Here is a 24,490-nt window from a genome sequence, read left to right on the forward strand (position 1 = left end):
CACCGCCCGTGCCACTTTCACCTGAACCAGTCAGGGCTTGACTGCGCATTAAACGAACCTGTTGATTATGTTGCTGATTCTTGAGATTAATGCTGTCCATGGAGGAGAGTTTGATGGAACCAATTGAGGCTGAGGCCAGGCCTATGTCACTCAATGGCACTAAAGTATTCAGTACGTCTGGAGAATCCAGGGGGCTGGATAAAGGTGTGGAGCCCAAGGCGGCATTGACTAGGAATCTGTAAAAGTGTGAAAAAGTGCAATAGAAGATAGTGAGAAAGAAGTTTAGATGGCACACTTACATTTGCCTTTGTAAAAGATTTTGCCACACAGCCTTTAGTTCCAGTGAGGGGGCCCTGAGCACCAAACTCTTGCGTCTGGCCCCCTTTTTGGGAGTCTTGGTTAGATCTGGTGCGCAATAACCGGTGGGACTTTCAGCTAAACGTCCATTAGGATCAACAGTCAAACGGAATTCGGTAGCTGTACAGAGAAAGAAAAACATTTAAGAGAGAACCAAAAGAAAACCCGTAGAAAGGACTCACTCTTTTTTCTCATATGAAAACATGAATCCACAATATTTGCAATTGGTATGGGTTCCTCGGTTATGAACAGCACTCGATCACGACTAACTTTGGCAAAAACAATAATATCACTAAACAGCAAAGTCCAATAGGGTTTCACCGATCTTCCCTCGACCCGTGATAAATCACCACCAAAAATCCACTGCCTTCCCTGGACGGCCAAGGTAAAGGGTTTACATTTGGTGAATACCATTCGCGATTCTAAATCTTGCAATGTCAGCAGTGGGCGTCCTTCGCCCAATGGTTCCATTAGACCCGATGATACCGTAATTTCTCTATAGGCTGCCTGCAGCTCATTTATAACGGTATTGAAATTTTTATGCTCCTCTGTGTCCACGTGGCAATTTGAGGCCAACAACTGCATGAGTTTTAAAATTTCACGAAAATGTTGCAACGGCCGATGTATAAACATGGTTAGATCCGGCCGTTTGCGAGGCACTGGAGGTTCGGTAATGAAGGCGACAAATTCAGAACCGGCTTGGCGGGATTTGTTGACCTGTGGACAAACAGAAAAAGTTGAAGAATAAAAGAAGTTTCGGCTCTAAAACCCTTCTCTTACCAGCACACAATCGGCCCTCTTTATGCCATTACAATATTTCTTATAGGCTGCACATATCGCTGTGGTCTTCGATAGATACACTCTTGAGGCAAAATTCATTTGTGGCTCTTGATCATCGTGACATAATTGCTCTAATATATCCTCGGATATCCTCAGAAGTTCATCCATATTTTGAAACAACGTTCGATGATCGTTGGGTGTTATTAGATCTTTCCTCTCCGCCAGGGGTTGCACAAAGCGTTGCATACCAAAATGCAGGGCAGACATAAAATTCTGTTCACGTGATATTAGTTGCAGGAGGAAACGACGACGATTATCCGTAATGGGGGCAATACTCTAGAGGGAAGAGATTAAAAAAAATTTAATTGATATTTTAAATTTTGATAATTAAATAAAATGTTTGAACATTTCACAAAATATTTGTAAAAAAATAAAACTGATTTCGATTTGACCATTCAACACTTTTTGAATGTTTTCAAATCCACCAAAGCAAAAACTTTTCTATAATATCAAGAACCTTTCAAAATGTCATCTAAAACCTTTCAAAATCCACGAGAATCGTCCCCTCGAGCCAAACCTTCTAATTCTAAGTTCATAACTAGGGCTGAGGAGACACGCGTTAATGCAAAATCAAAAGCAGCAACGACTCAGACGATAGACTGTCTACAATCAGAAAATGAAGACTACAGTTGTGGCGCGGTTAACGGCAAGCATGAATTTAAGTTGTCCGAAAGTGTTAAAGAAAATGTTTTCACTCACGAGGGTTCTCAAATATCGACTACAATGAGGTGCTTCATGGTTTTATTTAATGGTATAATGTATATCTAAGATAAGCGACGCATGGGATGACATTGGTCTAAGGCTGATCCCAGCTCAAGAAACCCCAAAGACCATCTTAAGATACAAAATGAACCAAGATGTTTTTATAGACGAGAGGTCCGTATTCGCCACTAAATCAAACTATTATGTTTTCTTTACGGCGAAGCACTCACTATTATTTTCTGATTCCTTCATCTTTTCATCAGTTGTGAAACTACCAATGATGGTGTCTCCATAATTCCTTTCCGATACCCGAACACCTAAGGAATTTGACAGGTTTGTGAAATATAAATTAATGAATTCGGTAAACTTATTGTTATAAAAGGCCATTTTATGTTTTGCCGTTAGCCCAAATCTGCATAAACTAGAACCAGGAATCGCTTAATCCAAAGTCTATAAGAAAACTGCGATGACGAGGAACAAAGTTTAGGAGACATGACCTGCTGCCGCAAGCAAAGCGTTAAAGTCTGTTTCTGCCAAATGCGAAAGATGAGAATAAGACCAAAGAACTTACCCCAAAACCGAGTGAAACCTGTAAAGTTGAAGAATTGGCCGAGTGTTTTTCCTATTCCCGACTCTTACGCGAAAGGTAAGGGTAAATCTGAAGAACATTCTGTTTTAGGCACATATACCGGCTCTAACGATGTTAATTGGGTTTGCTTCCTGAGAAACAATTTTGAGAAGTCGAACCAAAGTCAAAAGCATACAACTGTGAAACGCGTTCGCTCCTCCAAAAACGCTAAACCCTTGTAACACATCGAAATATTCGTCGGTGACCCTCTAAGCTATATATGGGGATTTCTGAGTGAAATCGGACACTTTTTCAAAATGAGGTTTTTGATTTCCTTTATTTTTTTCTGTAGTGATGCTGCAAAATATTTCAGTATATTTGCAATTTTTTTGACTGAAGGTTCCAGAGATATCGCGCCTTGAAAAAGTTGAATTCTGTAAAAACTTTCTTTTATATAATAAGTATGTTTATTCAGATGTATATATTTGAAATGTAATGTTTTTGGCCTTAAAGGCTTTGTATTGCATAAATGGATTAAATAAATAAATAAATAAATAAATAAATAAATAAATAAATAAATAAATAAATAAATAAATAAATAAATAAATAAATAAATAAATAAATAAATAAATAAATAAATAAATAAATAAATAAATAAATAAATAAATAAATAAATAAATAAATAAATAAATAAATAAATAAATAAATAAATAAATAAATAAATAAATAAATAAATAAATAAATAAATAAATAAATAAATAAATAAATAAATAAATAAATAAATAAATAAATAAATAAATAAATAAATAAATAAATAAATAAATAAATAAATAAATAAATAAATAAATAAATAAATAAATAAATAAATAAATAAATAAATAAATAAATAAATAAATAAATAAATAAATAAATAAATAAATAAATAAATAAATAAATAAATAAATAAATAAATAAATAAATAAATAAATAAATAAATAAATAAATAAATAAATAAATAAATAAATAAATAAATAAATAAATAAATAAATAAATAAATAAATAAATAAATAAATAAATAAATAAATAAATAAATAAATAAATAAATAAATAAATAAATAAATAAATAAATAAATAAATAAATAAATAAATAAATAAATAAATAAATAAATAAATAAATAAAAACTATATGCAAAGAAATATTCATAACTTTTTTAATATTGATCCAATTTGAAAAATTCTTTTTTTGTATGTTTTGTCGTTTAATCAGCTATTTAATAAAAAATAGGCTTAATATTTAAAATCAATTTTTAACAATGATTGACCGCTTCGATTTGCTTGAATTTTTGTGTGTATTAAACTACGATCAATTACAAAAATGTTATGTCTTATTTGGCAGTGGGATTCGAATGATTACTATTTTCCTTAATTTGTCAATACAATTTTTCCAGTGTGAGAATACTAGACACTTAAAGAGTTCGGTTTTTCGCTAAAAAGGCATCATTTCAAAAACTGAGAAGCCAATTGATAATTCCCTCGCCGGGATGAAATCATGATATTGGTAGCGATCAGTAAAATTTTGCAACACTGTCAGTTCGTTTTGAAAAACATTACTCTCTGTAATAGAGGGTAATAAATGAAGTTGAGCCAATGGGGGAATACTCCACTCAAACAATCGAAAATGAGATTGAACTTCAACAATAAACAAAACAAACAAAAAACAGGCGAGGCACGGGCGAATTTGAGCTTTGTTAAAAACAAAAAAACAAAATTCCAATAAACAACCTCACAGGCAACTGTGTTGGTGTTCTTTTCAACTCACAGAATTCGAAGAATTCTTAGTTGATACGTGCTGACATGTTGCAAAATATTTTGATTTTGGTGTTTCTTTGGAAAAGCCGAAAAGTGAGTGTGATTCTCATTCATATGAGAATACTAGACACTTAAAGAGTTCGGTTTTTCGCTAAAAAGGCATCATTTCAAAAACTGAGAAGCCAATTGATAATTCCCTTCGCCGGGATGAAATCATGATATTGGTAGCGATCAGTAAAATTTTGCAACACTGTCATTTCGTTTTGAAAAACATTACTCTCTGTAATAGAGGGTAATAAATGAAGTTGAGCCAATGGGGGAATACTCCACTCAAACAATCGAAAAATCAGTGTGAAAAATTTGTCATTTTACAAAAAAAAAAAAAAAAATAAATAAATAAAATAAAATAAAAAATAAAGATAAATCTATCTATATATATAAAATTGAAATTTGTTTGTACGTTTGTTTGTTTGTTTGTTTGTGCCTTATAGACTCGAAAACCGCTGAACAGATCTTACTGAAATGTTTAGGGTACATTGCTACATGGCCTGGAATGAAAATAGGCTATATCATTTTTTGAAATTTCGCGTTGATCTGGAGATATAGCATCAAAACCGGAGGTACCTCCAAAAAATTTAGATTTTGTATGCAAATATCTTTAGAACTATTACATATACAATCTCCAAATTTTGTATGTGTGACGGACTTTGATGTAAAAATAAATTTACCAAATTATATTCAAATCGGTTCAGATTTGGATATAGCTCCCACATACATATATTTTCGGCCGATTTCCTTATTTTATGTACCAAACATGCTATTTATGTCCAATTTCAATGAAATTTGGAATATGTGACGAAACTTGGTCTGGAATTAAACGTGCCAAATTATATCAAAATCGGTTCCGATTTGGATATAGCTCCCATACACATATATTTTCGGCCGACTTCCTTATTTTATGCACTAAACACGCTATATATGTCCAATTTCGCTGAAATTTTGAATGTATGACGGAATTTGTTTTAGAAATAAATGTGCCAAAATATATCGAGATTGGTTCAGATTTGGATATAGCTCCCATATACATATATTTTCGGCCGATTTCATGTATTTGAGGCACCAAACACGCTATTTATATCCAATTTCAATAAAATTTGGAACGTGTGACTGAACTTGGTCTAGAAATATATGTGCCAAATTATATCGAAATCGGTTCAGATTTGGATGTAGCTCCCATATATATTTTCGGCCGATTTTCCGCATTTGATGCACCAAACACGCTATATATGTCCAATTTCGCTGAAATTTGGAATGTGTAACGGAATTTAGTCTAGACATAAATGTGCCGAATTAGATCGAAATCGGTTCAGATTTGGATATAGCTCCAATATATGTTTTCGACCGATTTTCCACATTTGATGCACTAAACACGCTATATATGTCCAATTTCGCTGAAATTTGGAGGATCTGACGGAATTTGTTCTAGAAATAAATGTGTGACAAATTATATCGAAATCGGTTCAGATTTAAATATAGTTCCTGTATATATTTTCGGCCGATTTCCTGTATTTTATGCACAAAACACGCTATGCAGGTTCAATTTCAATGAAATTTGGAATGTGAGACGGGATTTGGTCTAAAAATAAATTTGATAAATTATATCGAGATCGATTCATATAGGAATATAGCTCCCATATATATTTTCGGTCGGTTTCATGTTTTTGTTACGTATGTTCAATTTCAGTGAAATTTTGAAGACTTAGCAGTCAGTAGAAGTCCTCATTATTTACACAAGTACTTATAGTTGGGAAGGAATTTACCAAGGCTACAGCTATTAAGTAACATATCTTTGAGAGACTCCTTTAGAATACTTATAGGCGGAAAGGCTTTCGGAGGAGTGTTACCTCCTGAAACATACAAAAATACCAAGTAGCTCCATAACAACCCTGAATAGGTATATAACGCCTTCATATCTCCTATATTTATTCGTTAAAATATTAAAAACGTTAATATAATTATGGCATTCCATTATATTTTATCGTAGTCGGGGCAGCAAAGCGCACCGGGTTCAGCTAGTATAAAATAAAAATCAAATGTCGTTCGTTTGTAATGGCATCAGTTGAGCTGGACCGATCTGGATAATTCTTTCTGTGAAATGTTCGACATAACCCGACTTAGGTTTTTAGGCATAAAGACAAATTTAACACAATCACTTTTACGCCCACTTTTTTCATTTTTAAATTTTTATCTTTTCTACAAAAACTACTGAACCGATTTTTCTGAAATTGTCGGGGAATGTACAGGGATGGCCCCCGGTTAAAATATGCTACAAATTTAGTTGAATTTCGGAAGGGGCGGGGAACTTCACCTATACCCTATTTTTTAAAAATGTTATGTATCTAGTTGGAAGTTTATTTGCGAGACAATTGTGGTTGTGTCTCCGACCTTACCCACTTTTTTTAGGACCCAAAGACTTGACCACACCCGCTTTTTAAAATATGTTACATCTAAATAACTACTGAACCGATTTCTCTGAAAATTTCAGGGAATGTCCAAGGATGGCTCCCGGTGGAAATAGTATGCATATTTTCTTGAATTTTGAAGGGAGCATATTTACCTTTATGAATAAAAATTAAATGCTGTCATCACCCAACTTAGGTTTTTATGGGAAGAAAAGTTTACCACGCCCACTTTTATACCCTCCACCATATGGAGGGTATAATTAAATTTGTCATTCCGTTTGTAACACATCGAAATATTCCTTTGAGACCCTATAAAGTATCAGCCCAATCATGAATATTCTTGCGGAATACAACTCTCGCGGAATAGATTTTTCTCGAGAGAACATTCCTCCTATCATGAATAATGTGAGAAAAATAATCATTGAATTTGGCAGCACTGAAGGGTCTTTTTCATTCCTTGTGTGCCCTAATTGTTGTGAAAACAAAGAGAAAATGTTAAGTGTTTGTGTTTTTAGACAAAATAAACAAATTTAATCAAATAAATTACACTTTTACACATCAAAGATATTCAGAAGATGTCACCTATTACGAAAAACATCAAATAAGATGGGAAAATTCCAAGGAAACAGTGCATTGTGCTGTGGAACTGCCACTATCACGAATGTATTAAAAACAAGTGTTTTTAATAAAAAGATGGCAAAAATTGAAAAATATGAATTTTGAAATAAAAATAATAGAAAATAAGCATTTATCCAGTGTTTTCAACAATAACGAATCGGTATTTTGTATGTGCAAAATTCTGCCATCCCATCGTTGATCGGTACAAAAAGTTGAGAGTGAAAATGAGTTAGCAAACTAATGTTATTTGGTAAAATATGTTCAGTTTTTAATAAATTTCCAACCGCGAATTGAAGATTTTAGTATAAAAACCCAACAAAACTGTTTATTTTGCATGTTTTGTACACAATTTTTGGGAAATACCAACTTTTTTGTAATCTCCCTTCAGTTTTTCAGTTGCAAGGGAGATTTTTTTGGAGGAAAACACATGTTTGAGAACGTTCATGATACCTACTTTTTCTCCATCAAAATTTTTTCCGTGCGGATTTTTTTTTGTGATAGGAGAGAAGAGAAAAGAGAGAAATTCCGCACGGAATTTTCATTCATGATTGGGCTGTATATATATTATTGATCAGCATAAAATTCTATGTCGATTTGACCATGTCCGTCTGTCTGTCCGTCCGTCCGTCTGTCTGTTGAAATCAAGATACAGCTCGCAATTTTAAAGATAGAGAGTCAAAATTTGGTACAGAAGTTTTTATTACTTGCAGGATGGTTGGTATTGAAAACGGGATATATCGGTCCACGTTTTGATATAGCCCCCATGAAGGTACCTCCCGATTTTGGGTATTTTTAAGGTTTTAGCTTCTGTATCCCAACAAAATGGTTGAAATTTGGTACGTAGTCTTCTTTAGGGGTATAAAACTTTTCCCCAGAATTTTGTCGGTATCGGTCAACACATTCATATAACCCCCATGAAGGTACCTCCCGATTTTCGGTATTTTTAAGGTTTTAGCTTCTGTATCCCACCAAAATGGTTGAAATTTGGTACGTAGTCTTCTTTAGGGGTATAAAACTTTTCCCCAGAATTTTGTCGGTATCGGTCCACACCTTCATATAGCCCCCATAGAACGGTACCTCCCGATTTTCGGTAATTTGATGGTTGTGGCCTCAATATTCCGCCGAAATGGCTGAAAATTGGTATTTAGACTTCGTTGGGGGTACTCAAACATCCCCTTTAAATTTGTCGGTATGGGTCCACGCCTTCATATAGCCCCCATAGAACGGTAACTCCCGATTTTCGGTATTTTGAACGTTGTGGCCTCAATATTCCACCGAAATGGCTGAAATTTGGTATTTAGACTTCGTTGGGGGTACTCAAACATCCCCTTTAAATTTGTCGGTATGGGTCCACGCCTTCATATAGCCCCCATGGAAAGGTACCTCGCGATTTTTCGTATTTTGAAGGTTGTGTCTTCAATATTCCACCAAAATGGCTGCAATTTGGTATTTAGCCTTCAATGTGATATAAAACTGTTCGCCAGAAATATGTCTGTACAGGTCCACGCGTTGATATTGCCTTGTTTCCGACTAAAATTCGTCGGTATAGGTCCACGTTTCGATATAGCCCCCTTAGAGCGGTACCTCCCGATTTTCTTAATACTTAAGATTGTGACGTCAATATCCCACCGAAATGGCTGAAATTCGTTATTTAGTCTTCCAAGAGTTATAAAATATTTCAGAAGAGAATTATCAGTATAGGTCCACGTCTTCCTATATCCCCATAGAAGCGTACTTCTTGATTTTCGGTATTTTTTAAGTTTTAGCCATATTCTCTTTTCGAAATATATGAAATTTGGTATTTAGTCTTCTTTGAGTCTAAAAACTTTCCGTCAGATATTTGTCGGTATAGATCGACGTTTTGAAGTAGCCCCCGTAGAACGGTGCCTCACATTGTTTTACCGAAATTGCTGAAATTTCGTATTAAGTCTTCTTCATACACGAAAGGAAACTAATTATTCCATTTTACTTCAATACAACTTGTGGTGGAGGGTATAACAAGTTCGGCCCGGCCGAACTTAACGCCGTTCTTACTTGTTCAATTTAAACCTTTTCTGCAAAAATTACTAAAATTGTGAGGGAATGTAGAGGGATGACCCCTGAAAATAGGCTACATATTTTATTGAATTCCAGGGGGCGGGGTACATCCCCGACGCGATATTTTTAAAAAACGTTATATTTGCAAAAATTATACATGTATTGGTTTAAAAATTTACGGATTAATCTACAATCTAGGTACTTCCTTAGGGCCTAAAGAACGGACCACGCCCGTTTTTTTTAAATATGTCATAACTCCAATACTACTGAAGGGATTTCCATAAAACTTGCAGCAAAAGCTCAATGTTTGCCATTGTTATGTATATTTAATTATTTTCGGAAGAGGTGGGGTACCTTTCCCAGTGCGTTTCTTTTAAACGCTGTATGTATAAGCCAAACTTATTATATCAGTTTCAGCATACATTTTGGTAGGCAATGAAGTTGTGTGCACCCTAGGTACATATTTGGAGCCAAAATACCGGACCACGCCCACTTTCTTTCTTTCTTTATGTTATATCTTGAAAACTGATAACCACGCCCACTCTTTTCAAAACATTATTTTTCCAAAACTACTGAATCTTATTTTCAGAAAATGTTGAGGAATGTCCCGTGGTCCAAAATGCTGTATATTTGTTGACGAATTTCGGGGCCTTTTGTTTTATAATCGCTATTTTTGCTAAACTTATGTGTGCGCCGGGTTGCAAATTATTTTTCGAGACAACGGTGATCAAGAAAAACTATATATTCACAAATTCCCTTATATGGTGAGGTTCAGCGGTCCTTCAGCCATGAACAACTAAAATATATAAGTCTCAATAAGCGGGAGAATTCGACTTAACCATTTTTAAACTTTTATAATTAGATAGCTTTAGGATAATGACAGGACAGGGACGATAATAAATCCTAAACAGCATAAATTGGCGAAAAATCGATAAGAGAAAAGAAGGGTTGCAGAACAAATCGATTGATAAATTTAAAATCCTCCTCGTTTTGACAATGGATCGAAGAAGGGAGGTAGAAAATACCTGTTTTTGAGTTGTCAAGCATAAAGTCGATTACACTGTGCCACAAAAAAAAAAAAAAAATGACAAGAAAAATCGAGTAGATTATGAAAGTAGAGCTAAAAATATGAAACACGTGTATTGGCGTTTTTAAAGTTTACGTCGGAAAGTAACCAAAATAGGCGTTGTAAGTTCCGCCCATTTTTATTTTTTTTTTTTTAAATATTCGAGTTAAGATATCTTGGAATTCTTGCATTTCAGATATATCGTGTCTTTGGCAACTTTACTTAGGAGGGTGTGGGGAATATTTTTGTTAAAAATTTTAAATTTTTTTTTTAAAATGAAAAACACGTTTTTGGGTTAAATTCGGACTTCATCTGAGTTTATTCAAAATTGTCCCTCAAAACATAATTTTAGAGAGATGATGTCAGAGACAAAAATATTCTTCCTTAAATTTCACTATGGGTCACCAAAGAAATGAAATGTCTATTTACATTTTATAGCATTAAAATATCAGTATCAATTTTGCTGAAAAAAACATGAAAATATTTCCCAATTTTTTGATGAAAAATTTTTCCTTCTTTTTTCGAGTTGGTACATGGAAGTAATATGAAACTTGGTTATAGGTGAAAAGTGTCAAAGAATGAAAAATTCTTCACAAAATTTCATTATGAGTTTCAAAATAAACCATATATCTGTCTATACCATTTCCTTAAAAAATTAGATTACAAATTTATATATATTTAGATGATATGATATGTTTTAATTTTGGACTGTTAATTTTAGATAATTCCATACTGGATCAAAATCTAGCAAAATCCTTTACTTTTTGGGAATATTGTTAAAGAAAGAAATGTTTCAAATGAAATTTCATTATGGGTCTCTGAATAAAAGATATCTGTAACCATAGCATATAACATTCTTAGCAGCACTTGTTTTTGATATATATGATTTAGGGCCATATTTCCCAATTTTCATACAGATTGTCGTTGTGATTGGATACTGTAAATATCATATTGATGGTTTTTCGTTGTGAATTCATACAGAAGATGTTGTGCGTTCCATTCATAATGCTTTTGAAATATTTGTGGTGCATATATATTTGGAATATAAAAACCCCACATTGAACCTGCCCAAATTGCGTATTTTTAACTTTCAACTTAAATTCCGTAGTTTGGATAAGCCGTTGGTTGCTTATATTGTAAGTGAAAATACATTAGAGGTCTACGGCTATGGTCAAGTGAAAATATAGGTGTCATATGGGCTCTCACATGCACAATTTGGTGTGGTCCAAAAAAACTACAATGATGGGACTAACTCCTACTTTGGTGGCATTATGAATGGAACGCACAACATCTTTTGTATGAATTCACAACGAAAAACCATCAATATGATATTTACAGTATCCAATCACAACGACAATCTGTATGAAAATTGGGAAATATGGCCCTAAAACATATATATCAAAAACAAGTGCTGCTAAGAATGTTATATGCTATGGTTACAGATTTCTTTTATTCAGAGACCCATAATGAAATTTCATTTGGAACATTTCTTTCTTTAACAATATTCCCAAAAAGTAAAGGATTTTGCTAGATTTTGATCCAGTATGGAATTATGTAAAATTAACAGTCCAAAATTAAAACATATCATTTCATCCTAATATATATATAAATTTTTAATCTAATTTTTTAAGGAAATGGTATAGATAGTGTTGTAATATTGGAATCCTCACGATACGTTCGAACAACACACAACACACATAAGAGTGGTTGCGATCAGTTCGCAATGTGTGAACACACACAAGTTGTAAATAGAACGTAGACTTAAGGGTACTTGTAGTGTGTAAGAAGAAAATAATAAACACTCGTAATAAAGACACCAACAGAGCAACACGTCGTCGTTTCATTTCTCCAGCTGCAGACACAAAAATAAAAAGTTTCAACAGGTTATGGGCGCAGGATACTCAAAAGGACTATGCTAAGGAAATTATATTGAAAAGACGTATTGGAGATAAATTGAGAAATTGTGACCAGGATCAGCTAAGGACAACGAGATTGGAAAACGAAATAAAGTGTTGTTAGTGAAAAATCAATCTGTGTGATTGAAAGTACCAGTGAGAAAACATTGAAGGCTGTTTAGCAACGTGAGTCGATAGCAAGGAAAGCAAAATGAATTCAATGTACAATATTGAAAAGCTATCAGAAGATAATTACGAGTCGTGGTGTCTGCAGATCAAATCCGTTTTGATCCACCAAGACCTTTGGAGTGTGATCTCTGAAAAGGCAGAAGAGAATGTATCCTGGAAGAAGCGTGACGAAAAGGCAATGGCAACAATCATATTGAGCGTAACTCCTGTCCAGCTTTCTTACATTAAGAGCTGTAAGTCGGCTAAAGAAGCATGGGACAGTCTGAGTGCGATACATCGACCCAAAGGCCCAAGGTGTCGTTATTTAAACAGTTGCTCAATATGAATATGAGAGGAGGCGATGGAGTTCAGCAGTACCTGTGCGAGTTTACGTCCGTCGTAGACAAGATGTCTGACACAGGTATAGAGTTGGCTAAAGACCTGTTAGTGATTTTAATCCTCGCTGTTTGCCAGAGTCCTTCGAGAACTTGGTTGTTGCATTGGAGTCGAGGGATGATTTACCTACGCTGTGTGCGCTGAAGGTAAAATTGTCAGAGGAAAGCGAAAGACGTAAATCATCAGCACATAGAAAAGATGTCCACTCCAATCAGGCGTTTATGGCTCAAAACGTGAGAAGCAGCAACACCAACAGAAGAGAAAATTTCAATACGCAAAACAGATACGACAACAACAACAATGCAGGTAGCAGACAACGGCATTCGCGCACAAGCAAAAGAAACTTCAAGTGCTACAATTGTGGCGGCAGAGGCCATTATGCGGCGCAATGCAAACAAGCAGCGAAAAAGGGTAAGCTGCAATACCCCAACGAGCATCCTTACACAGTGTTATGTACGAGTGACATGAACAACAACAACGAAAGTAAGAACATCTGGTGTCTGGATAGCGGTTCTTCTTCACATTTATGCTGCGATCGTAATTTGTTTACGACCTACAGGCAGCACAGTGAAGTAATTTCCCTTGCAGATGGTCAGACAATTGAAGCAAGAGGAAGGGGGAAAGTGTTCATCGATCAGGGGAACATCGAGTTGAATGATGTGCTGTTTGTGCCGGACCTGCGATGTAATTTTATGGCGGTTGGCAGAGTAGCGGCAAAACATGATGTTGTTTTTGGAAGAGAATGTGCAACGATCCTAAACAAACAAAGAGTTGTTTTGACGGCGAAAAGGGTCGGAAATTTGTTTTTGCACAGAGAATCAAATAAGAAGTCGTGTATGGAGCAAAACAACAACAACTGAAAGAAAGTGCCGTTACGGTCGTCGTGATGGCGAGAGCCCAAGTCAACGAGAAGACGATCAGACACATGAAGCGAATGTGTTTCGCAGAACAAGAAATAGAAAAGCCGTTAGGTCAACCATTGTTGATCCCTTATGAGGGGGAACTTTATGCAGGAGGAGCATAATAAGTTGTGATATGTAAATAAATTGAAGCCTTTAGAACTTAAGTAGTTCAGGAAAAATATTGTGTCTATTTAGAATAGTATGTTGTAATGTGTTTACAAAAATGTTGAGATATGTAAATAAAGAATTATTGAGTTTTTGATTTGATATGTGTGTATGTGTGTTGAGGAGGAGTGTTGTAATATTGGAATCCTCACGATACGTTCGAACAACACACATAAGAGTGGTTGCGATCAGTTCGCAATGTGTGAACACACACAAGTTGTAAATAGAACATAGACTTAAGGGTACTTGTAGTGTGTAAAAAGAAAATAATAAACACTCGTAATAAAGACACCAACAGAGCAACACGTCGTCGTTTCATTTCTCCAGCTGCAGACACAAAAATAAAAAGTTTCAACAGATAGATATATGGTTTATTTTGAAACTCATAGTGAAATTTTTTGTAGAATTTTTCATCCTTTGACACTTTTCACCTATAACCAAGTTTCATATTACTTCCATGTACCAACTCGAAAAAAGAAGGAAAAGTTTTTCATCAAAAAAATTGGGAAATATTTTCATGTTTTTTCAGCAAAATTTATACTGATATTTTCATGCTAAACAAGTGAGCAAAGGCTATAGTCGGGACGGGGCCGACCATGTGATACCCTACACCACTACCCCTGTGCATAAGCTTTTCACTGGTAAACATTTCCTTTAAGGAATATAAACCGACTACCACCAAAAATAATATGCCTCTTTGTCTCTGGGACCCCCATAAGCAACCAAATTTTCGTGACCATCCGATCAAAATTACGACCTGTAGCTTGATTGCAAAAAAATTGAAGAATTGGATGCATTAGCGACTATAGTGGATTATCCCTTGTTTGACCACCTTCGCCAACCTGCTTTACACCAATGTAAAGGTAATATTTTCTTCTTCCATTGACAGGCTTTGTCGTTGGAATACCCCTACTAGAAGCCAATATATTCACAAAGAATAAAACTTTGAATTTGTCTCCCAATGAGTTTTTCCCCATTCCGACCCTAAATATTATCCCGCTATCACCAAAATCAATAGGCTTCTGCCTACGTGGGACCCGCATCCTATCTCAAAAAAATCATGACGATCCGATTAAAATTGCGACCTGTAGCGTGATTACAAACAAATCGGAAAATGGGATGCATTACCGACTATTGCGATATCTCTGTTGTTTGAGGAGCTACGACAACCTACTTTACATCGTTGTAAAGGTGATATTTTCTTCTTTCCTTGCCAGGTTTTGCCTTTGATATACCTCTTAAAGAAACAGAGATATTGGCTTTGAAATAAAACGTAGACTTTTTCTCCAAATAAGTTTTTGCCCATTCCGACCCTTGAATATTATCCGACCATCATTAAAATCAGTAGGCTTCTTCCTCTGTGGGACCCCCATTAACCCCTAAACTTTCGTGACGATCCGATCAAAATTGCGACCTGTGGCGTGATTACAAAAAAATCGGAAATGGGATGCATTATCGACTATTGCCATATCTCTGCTATTTGACCACCTACGATAACCTACTTTACATCGTTGTAAAGGTGATATTTTCTACTTTCCTTTCCAGGTTTTGCTTTTGATATACCTCTTAAAGAAACAGAGATATTGGCTTTGAAATAAAATGTTGACTTTTCTCCAAATAAGTGTTTGCCCATTCCGACCCCTAAATATTATCCGACCATCACCAAAATCAATATGCTTCTTCATCTGTGAGACCCCCATTAACCCTGAAATTTTCGTGACGATCCGATCAATATTGCGACCTGTAGCGTGATTTCCAAAAAAATAGAAAAATGGGATGTATTACCGACTATTGCGATATCTCCGTTATTTTGTTACCTACGCCGACCTAGTTTACATCATTGTAAAGATGGGATCTTCTACTTTCATAGTCAGACTTTGCTTTTGTAAAATTTTCAACCAAAGCTGTGATATTTGTCAATATAATTAAAATCGCAAAAATGAAAATTGGGGTTTTATTTGCTACTATTGTGATATCTTCGTTGTTTGATAACCTACGAGCACCTAGTTTACATCATTAGAAAAGTGATATTTTCTGCTTTCATTGTCAGGTTTTGCTTTTGGTATACCCCATGTAGAAGCTGAGATATTGGCTTTGGAAAAAAACGTTGTCTTTTTATCCACCTAAGTTTTTTTGCCCTTTCCGACCCCTAAATATTATCCGATCATCACCAAAATCAATAGGCTTCTTCCCCTCCGGGACCCCCATCAACATCCAAAATTTCGTGACGATCCGATCAAAATTGCGGCCTGTAGCGTGATTACAAGGTTTAGATGGACAGACGGACAGACGGACGGACGGACGGACTGACGGACGGACACACATAGCCAGATCGACTCAGCTCGTCGAGACATTCATTTTGATATATATAAGTATGGGTCTACGACCATTATTTCGATGCGTTACAAACTTTTTGGCCAAAACCAACTTATAATACCCTCCCCACATAGTGGTGTAGGGTATAAAAATGTAAATAGACATTTCATTTCTTTGGTGATTCATAGTGAAATTTGACGAAGAATATTTTTGTCTCTGACATCATCTCTCTAAAATTATGTTTTGTGGGACAATTTTGAATAAATTCAGATGAAGTTCGACTAAAACCCTAAAACGTGTTTTTCATTTTAGAGATTCCTGGCGATTAGACAAGAGTTACAGATTTGGTGTATTCTGAGACCTATAGTAAAATTTTATGACAAACAGTTTTGTGGAATATTTGGATTTGATACGGTCACATTTTTAAGGAGTTTTCGAAAGATTATCGAAAAAAGGACAAAAAATATTCCTCACACCCTCCTAAGTAAAGTTGCCAAAGACACTATATATTCGAAATGCAAGGATTCCAAGATATCTTAACTCGAATATTTAAAAAAAATTAAAAATGGGCCGAACTTACCCCGCCTATTTTGGTTACTTTCCGACGTAAACTTTAAAAACGCCGATACACGTGTCTCATATTTTTAGCTCTACTTTCATAATGTACTCCGTTTTTCCCATCATTTTGAAAAAAATTGAATTTTGTTGCACAGTGTTATAAGTTGTCGTTAGAACTCATTACGACAGGCCAGCAACGCGGACTGGGATCTGCTAGTAAAAAAAAAATTAAAATAAATAAAAAAATACATTTCTTTGTTTTGTTTTATCTTAAATATCAATTCATATAATTCCCGAGCTGTACTTATTTGATCATCAATTTAGTTAGTTTATGATGCAATTTTTACGATTTTTAAGATAAATTCATAAATAAAACAACAAAATACATGTTAATAAATGTAATTTTATATTATTATTCTTTTTTTCTTGTAAAATAACAAATGTTTTACACTGGTATAAGGAACAAATTTTATTGACAAATTTTAAAAAATTAAGAAAATATAACAATTAATCGTAGTTAAAAATTGATTTTAAAAATTAAATCGCGGAAATTGCACACAAGCCAACTGTGCATTTCTTCCTATTTATTATTAAATAGCTGATAAAACAGCAAAAAACAAAAAAAAAATATATATTCAAATTGGACCAATATTAAAGAAATTATGAGTATTTCTTTGTATGTAGGTTTTAGAAAAATCGACTATTTTCAAAGCGCGATATTTCTGGAGCCTATAATATCAGCACAGCAAAAAATGAAAGAAATCAGAAACCAATTTTTGAGTGAAAGTGTCCGATTTCACTCAAAAATCCCCATATGTATATACGCATATAGGTCATAGAGTCTTCGACGAGTATTTCGATGTGTTACCCAGGGGTGCCAACTTGGTGGTTTTCCCGCTACTTGTGGTGATTTTTGACGTACAAAAACCACTGTTTAAGCAGGAATGTCAACTGTTTTAAGGTAAAAATCGCTACAGACCTATGGTGCGTATGTGGATGTAGCGATTTTTACCTCGGGACAAGTGACATCCCTGGTGTTACCAACGGAACACCAAATTTAATTATACCCTCAATATTATGGCCGAGGGCATAATTAATCACCAAAATTAGTGATGTATGGGTAACAAGGTCAGCCTCACTCAACGATAGTCTTTTCTTACTTAGTTTTTTTATCCTCCATCACAACTTTGTCATTACGATTTTTTGTGTAGACTGTGTTAATTGGGTCTGTAAGTTGAATCGAGTTTTTAATATATTGGTATCCTCTAGCGGCGTGGCGGAGAAGCTAAGTATTTGCATAAACTAAAGGAAGCTAATTATTCCATTTTATTTCAATACAATTTGTGATGGGGGTATAAAATGTTTGGCCCGTCCGAACATAACGCCATTTTGGCTTGTTTTTATATCATTTGTCATTAGACTATTTCAAAACACAAAACGTCTTAGACTTAATGTGATATAAGCATCTGAGTTGCAATTGTTTTGAGCAGCACGGTATGCTAGGAATAACTAGGGAGGGGCAGCTGAGGGACAACAAATAAACAATATTTAATATGGTGAACACTGAAAATTTAAATGTACTAATACCTATTTGAATTGATTGATATTTAATTTCATTTAAGTACTTTTCGTACACGATTTGTTCGAATTTCAAAAAAAGACCTCTACACTTCAACATCAGCCTACATTTTAAATTCCAGTTCATGTTTTATTAGATCGGTATAGGTATTTTGAAAATTCTATCCCCTTTTCCCAACCGAATTTTGGAATTCGTGATATCAAAATGTAGAAAACCATTATTCACAAGATGTTACCCAATATAACAGTTAATTTTTGAGACATTTTATTTTAGGCCTTTTTATTCTCAGGGTGTAAAAGCCTTCTTCTAAAACATTTGCGGCATAGAACTACCTTTTCAAATAAACTTTCTATAACGTTAAGAATAGACAACAAAAATGAAAACAATTTTGTTCAAAAGATATGTTTGACTTTTTGATTTCAGTATATTATTTAGAAGCCGAATTCGTGTTAACCACGGTGCAAGAAAAAAGGTGATACAATAATACCAACCGACGTCTTAATTTGTTATCAAAAACAATAATACACTATTCAGTACAATATTTAAAATCCAGGACCTTAGCTCAAACTTTACAGTTTTAACTCTACTTGTTCAACTAAAGCCAATAATATTACATGTAGAAACCTTGCATACATTTAAAGGCGGAGTTTAATAAACATTCTGAACCAATCTCAACAGTGATCCTCATAACAAATTTAATTTATCGATTCACTCAATACCAGTGCTTCAAAATATATAATAATAGTATTATTTAGTTTTAGTACACTTATTGAACGACCACATCTAACAATGAACTTGACAAATAAATAAAAAATCAGAATTCCATTTCTGTTCCTTAGCCTAATACTAAATTTATTTCAATTTTGTACTTTTCACACACCAATTATTTAGTTCCAGCTTCATTTCTACACCCAACGTTTAATACCATTTAGTACATTTTGTATTTCTCAATAAATCAGCCAGCCATCAGCCTAATTTTAGAATTTTTATGCATTTCAAAAAATCCTTATATAAACACCAACACAAACCCTCATACAACAATTCGGAAGTCCACCTATATCCCTTCATGCAACACCAAACTGGTACCAAATTTAGTGCTTATAATATGTATAAGTTTCAAAAATTACTTCCTTATATCCAAGACTATACATAAGTACGAATTTCCAAAACTTCCTCTATATCTCCACTTCAAACGCCAACTGCTATACTAATACCCAATTTCACAATTTCAGCTCTACCCCTTTACACAATAACAATTCGAACCAAATTCTGTGCCATTTAGTAATTTTCGTACACTTATTGTACGTATGTCCACAACCACATCCATATCTCAACCCTACACACCAACTTCGGCTAGAATACCAAATTTCCTCTATTCATAATACCAATAATACTTTTAATATGAAAGTACGAATTTCAATAACTATCTCCAACAGTACTTCCGAATTTCAGGATTCCACCTCTATCCGTCCACCCTTATCTAAATTGTACCAAAGTTAGGATCATTTAGTAGGTTTCGTAACCATAAGTACGAACTTCCAAAACTGTCTCAGTCCTGCTCTCCACAGTAATCTTAATTCCAAATTTTAAGTTTCCAGCTCTATCCGTTCACCCAAATCCAAGTTGTACAAAATTTAGTACGATGTAGGACTTGTCGTACACATAAGTACGAATTTCCAAGACTACCCACATATCTCAATCCTATACTCCGTCAGTAATCTTAATTCCAATATTTTAGGTTTCCAGTTCTATCCTTTCACCAAAATCCAAATTGTACAAAATTTAGTACTTTTCGTACACATGAGTACGAATTTCACAAACCATTTCCTTTTACAAACACCACTTCCGAACCTTCATTTCCATACAAAATTCCAAGTTTCTAGCTTAATCCGTTCAAAATATACAATTGGTACTAAATTTAGTACTTTTCGTACACTTAGAGGTCGAATTTCCAAAAAACCCTTTTGTACATCTTTCTTACTCTCCATCAGTTACCCTCATTCTATATAGTACCTTTTAGTACTTTTCGTACACTTCTAGGTCGAATTTCCAAAAACCCACCCTTATCTCACCCCTACACACCCACAGTCAAAATTTCAGCTTTCTAGATTCAGCGGTTTCGTCCGGGCGATTATATATGTACATGTCACTCACTTATCTCTAAGCTCTTTTATATATATAGATAAACATTAGATGCAAAAAATCTTTTAAGCTTTTGACAAATATTACAAAAAAAAAACAAAAATATAATTTTTATGGAATTTTTATTGTCTTTTAATAATATAAAAATCAAATTAAAAATAATACAATAAAATTAAAATGATAATTTAAATTAGAAATTTAATTTAAATAATTTTAAGATTGTAACTAATGATATCTATAACGAAAGTTATTGTTTTAATATTATGTATGTTCCGGAGCCTGCAAAAAGCTACTAGTTTTTACGACGATAAAAAATTTTCCTTTATGATATCGAACAAATTGTAAAAATTAATAACAATTATACGCAACAATGTTGGTGCCACCGTGGTGCAATGGTATGCACGCCCGCCTTGCACGCAGAAGGTCGGTGGTTCGATTCCCCGGCCAGGCAACACCAAACATTTTTCAACGGTGGCAAAATACCCCTCGGTAATGTTGGCGACATTTCCTGAGTATTTCAGCCTTGAAAAACTTCTCTATAAGTGGTGTCTTAGGACACGCCGTTCGGACTCGGCGATAAACAGTAGGTCCCATATCATTGAGCTAAATATGAATTGGGGTGCACTCATTGATATGAGAGAAGTCTCCCTTGTCCCGTATGGGATGTTGTGGAACAATGTTTTTTTTTTTATACGCAACAATGTGCCAGTAATAAATACGAATCACACATAACAGTTATCCAGACAAGTAAACAATAGTAAAATGGAAATTGACTTATGGAAAAGTTTAGTGAAATGGCACAGCTGACCCAATATTAAGTATTAAGATTTCAAGGTCTTACAATTTCTATGAGCTTTATGATTTTATAGTTAATGATAAATGAAATTGTATTCATCTGTGTACGATATATGAATAAAATGCTTACAAACATTCATGGGGTTAGCAATTTAATCAGAAAGATTTTAATTAACTCAAGTAATTCATATCTATTTTCTTCATTAATCAGTATTCGGATTTTAGCAATCAAACAATTACAATTTAATGTTACTAAAATTATCTTTACTAATTGTTAATATTTTTTGTAAGAGTAATAATATAAAAATTGGATTAAAATCCCGATTATTTTCTTGAGTGAAAACATATTGGGAGTTTTTTTTTATAAAAAGTTTTACTCCGTCTGGTATTGAAATATTTGTAGTTCATACGTTATGATGCATTTTAAAATAAAATCTATTATACGCCACAATGGCTAACACGTAAAAAACTTGGCATAAAGCACATTTTTATAGCCATGCTTTATTTATCTTTCATGTTATTTTTTTGTTGGGTTTACGTTCTGTTTTACCCTCAATTAAATTAACTTATGGCATTAAAACGTCAAAAATTTTAAATTAAATACAACATTTATAAAAGGGAAATAAACAACAAAATTAAATTTAAATAAAAACGTATGCGATTTAGTAATGCTTATGCTTAAAAAATTAACAAAAAGTAAGGCAAATTTGGCATGAGTTTATAAAAAAAATAATAATTTTTAAAACAAAAACTTAAAAGTGCTAGCAAAAAGTACAAAAGTTGTTAACAAAAAAACGTAGGCCACAAATTAAAACAGTAAAAAAAACAACTTTTCATCTCTTCTTTCACACAATAACACCCTTGCCTACCTCCTTACTAAACGTAACCTGAGGTAAATTTAAACGCCTCTTAGCCGCCTCCACCGATGACATTGTTGTACCCACCGAACATGCGGTGGGTGGCCGCTGATGTTTTGTGTCATCCATTATAACCTGATTAATACTCGTACCGCTACTTGCTGTCATCCGCGAAGTTTTACCATTCATTGGTATTGTCGTGGCCAACGAACGATGTGTTGTGGCCGTTGTTATTCCTGTGGCCGTCGTTGTAGTGTGACTGCTACCAGTAGCTGCTCCCGTAGCTCCCGTACCAGAACCTGATCTTCTAAAAATCTCCAATGTGAGCGTTGCACCTTGTGAACGTATTAGATTTAGAACATCAGCCTCAGGCATAGTAACCACATTATGCTTGTCAACGAAAATTACATAATCACCGGGTAATATGCCACAACGATCAGCCGATAAGCCCGGCTCAACCTTCTCCACACGCGGTGGATGTGTCCACACGATGGAAAAGCCAAAACCACGCTCAGCGGTGCGGGTTAATTTTTTTGTCATTGTAAATGGTGTACGGCCAATTGGTTTCGAATTGGATAGACGGCGACCGCCGCCCGGTGTTGTGGGCATCATGGCATCACTGCTGTTTGGGGGATCCAATTCCAAAAAGCGTAGAAATAAATTTTCATCAGCATCACGCTGATGTAAGGCTTTTTTGCTTAAAATCATCGGTGTTTGTTGGTAGTGATCCAGCAAAGCACCCGACGTTGCTACTGGTGCAGCCATACTATCAATACTAACAGCATCATCTGTGGTGTTACGCATTTGGGTCATGGCTGCCATGGCCACTTGTGGGATGTTGTTAGGATATTGTGTTGCTGTTCTTAATGATGATGATGATGCTTGTGCCACTACTACTCCTGTTGCTCCTCCGTGTGACGACAATGTTTTGCCTTGTTCTACACCAGTTATTGCTGTAGTAGTTGCTGTTGTTGCTGGTGCTGTTGTATGACGCGTGCAATGATTTATTGCCGTCTGATGTACCAACTCGCCTATACGGGGCTGTTGTTGTTGTTGTTGATGCTGTTGTGCTTGATTCAAACAGGTTTGTGCTTGTAATTTATAGGAGCCATTGATTTCACGTTGCTGCAACAAAGTTGCCAATGGAAATGAGACACAACCTAAGAATTCACTGCGTCTGTAAAGAAATGGAAGAAAAAACGGAAAGTGTAAGATAAACTTTAGTTTGAATTTATAGAGCGCTGCAATTAAAAATTAATTAAAAGCGAGATTAAATTAAGAAGCAGTACGTTTCCTGTGGGGGTTCATGTGAAAGTCCTTAGGGATTTGTGGGGAATAATATAATATTTGTTTAAGGGATTTAAAGAAATTAAAACAGAAGTATGGAAATGTGTTTTTTTGAAATGGTTTAATTGAGAAAGGGAATCAGTAACTTTTTAATAAAAAGCAATTATACGCAGTAATGCCGGAATTTCAAACTCTGAACGCTAGAACAAAAATGACTTTTTGGAAGCAAAATATGACACTCAATTATTTATTCGGAGTAAATATGAATCATTCGCCGCAAGGTGATGCAGAATCGTTTATTTCTGTCCAAAATTCTGTAACTTTTGAACGGATAAGGATATTTTGTATACTTTTTTCTTTACATCAAGTCTTCCTTTAACTTTTCTGTTTGGGCGTTTGTGGGGAAGTTGCAAGAAATTCGACCAAGAGAGTCGATAAGAAATTTTCAATCGTTCATTTATTCGATATTCCAACAGTTTCTATCCGAATAAAATCCAAATTCAAAATTTGAAACAAAAACTGCTGTTTTTGATAGCGGTAGGATTAAGTATGACTTCCCCAAAAACAAAATTGTATTGTTGCAATCTGCGTCACAAAGTAGTCAATTTTAGTATGATCCGATCCGAGTAGCCTTAAACAGGATTTAAACGCAAAAATGTTCATTTTCTGTATTGAACATCCTCGTGCTTGAGATAATTTCGGGTTGAACTTGATGTAAGTCAGCTACTGTTTTCGAGGCTACCGTATACATAACAAATTATATCGCGGTAATCAGGGCATCATGGACTTCCTGCAATAAACCCACCCTCGAACAGTACTAATGAAAATTTTGGTAAACTTTTGTGGTGGAAATTACATTGCTTACCAGCCATTTTCATGTAGGGTCACAGGGAATTTTGCAGCTTTCGGGTCACTAAATTAGCAAGTATGGGCTCGACTTCGAAAAAATATGCCTCTGTAATCATGACCTCCAGAACGACCTTCAAGGTATC

At 34.6% G+C, this 24,490-nt stretch overlaps 1 protein-coding gene across 1 annotated transcript in view; it reads right to left on the reverse strand.

Moving 5' to 3' along the window:
• The window catches only part of PsGEF (Protostome-specific GEF), a 255,745-nt gene that overhangs the window by 56,142 nt on the left and 175,113 nt on the right, over nt 1–24,490 (reverse strand). The window contains exons 4-8 of the mRNA XM_073975346.1: nt 22,224–23,388; nt 1,138–1,473; nt 540–1,074; nt 300–477; nt 59–236 (exon numbers count right to left, since the gene is read on the reverse strand). Of these exons, the coding sequence (XP_073831447.1) occupies nt 59–236; nt 300–477; nt 540–1,074; nt 1,138–1,473; nt 22,224–23,388 (2,392 nt within the window). The remainder of the gene's footprint in view (nt 1–58; nt 237–299; nt 478–539; nt 1,075–1,137; nt 1,474–22,223; nt 23,389–24,490) is intronic.

Source organism: Musca autumnalis, unplaced genomic scaffold (assembly GCF_047663935.1).
Source record: "Musca autumnalis isolate F117 unplaced genomic scaffold, ASM4766393v1 scaffold_3, whole genome shotgun sequence".
Lineage (NCBI taxonomy): Eukaryota > Metazoa > Arthropoda > Insecta > Diptera > Muscidae > Musca > Musca autumnalis.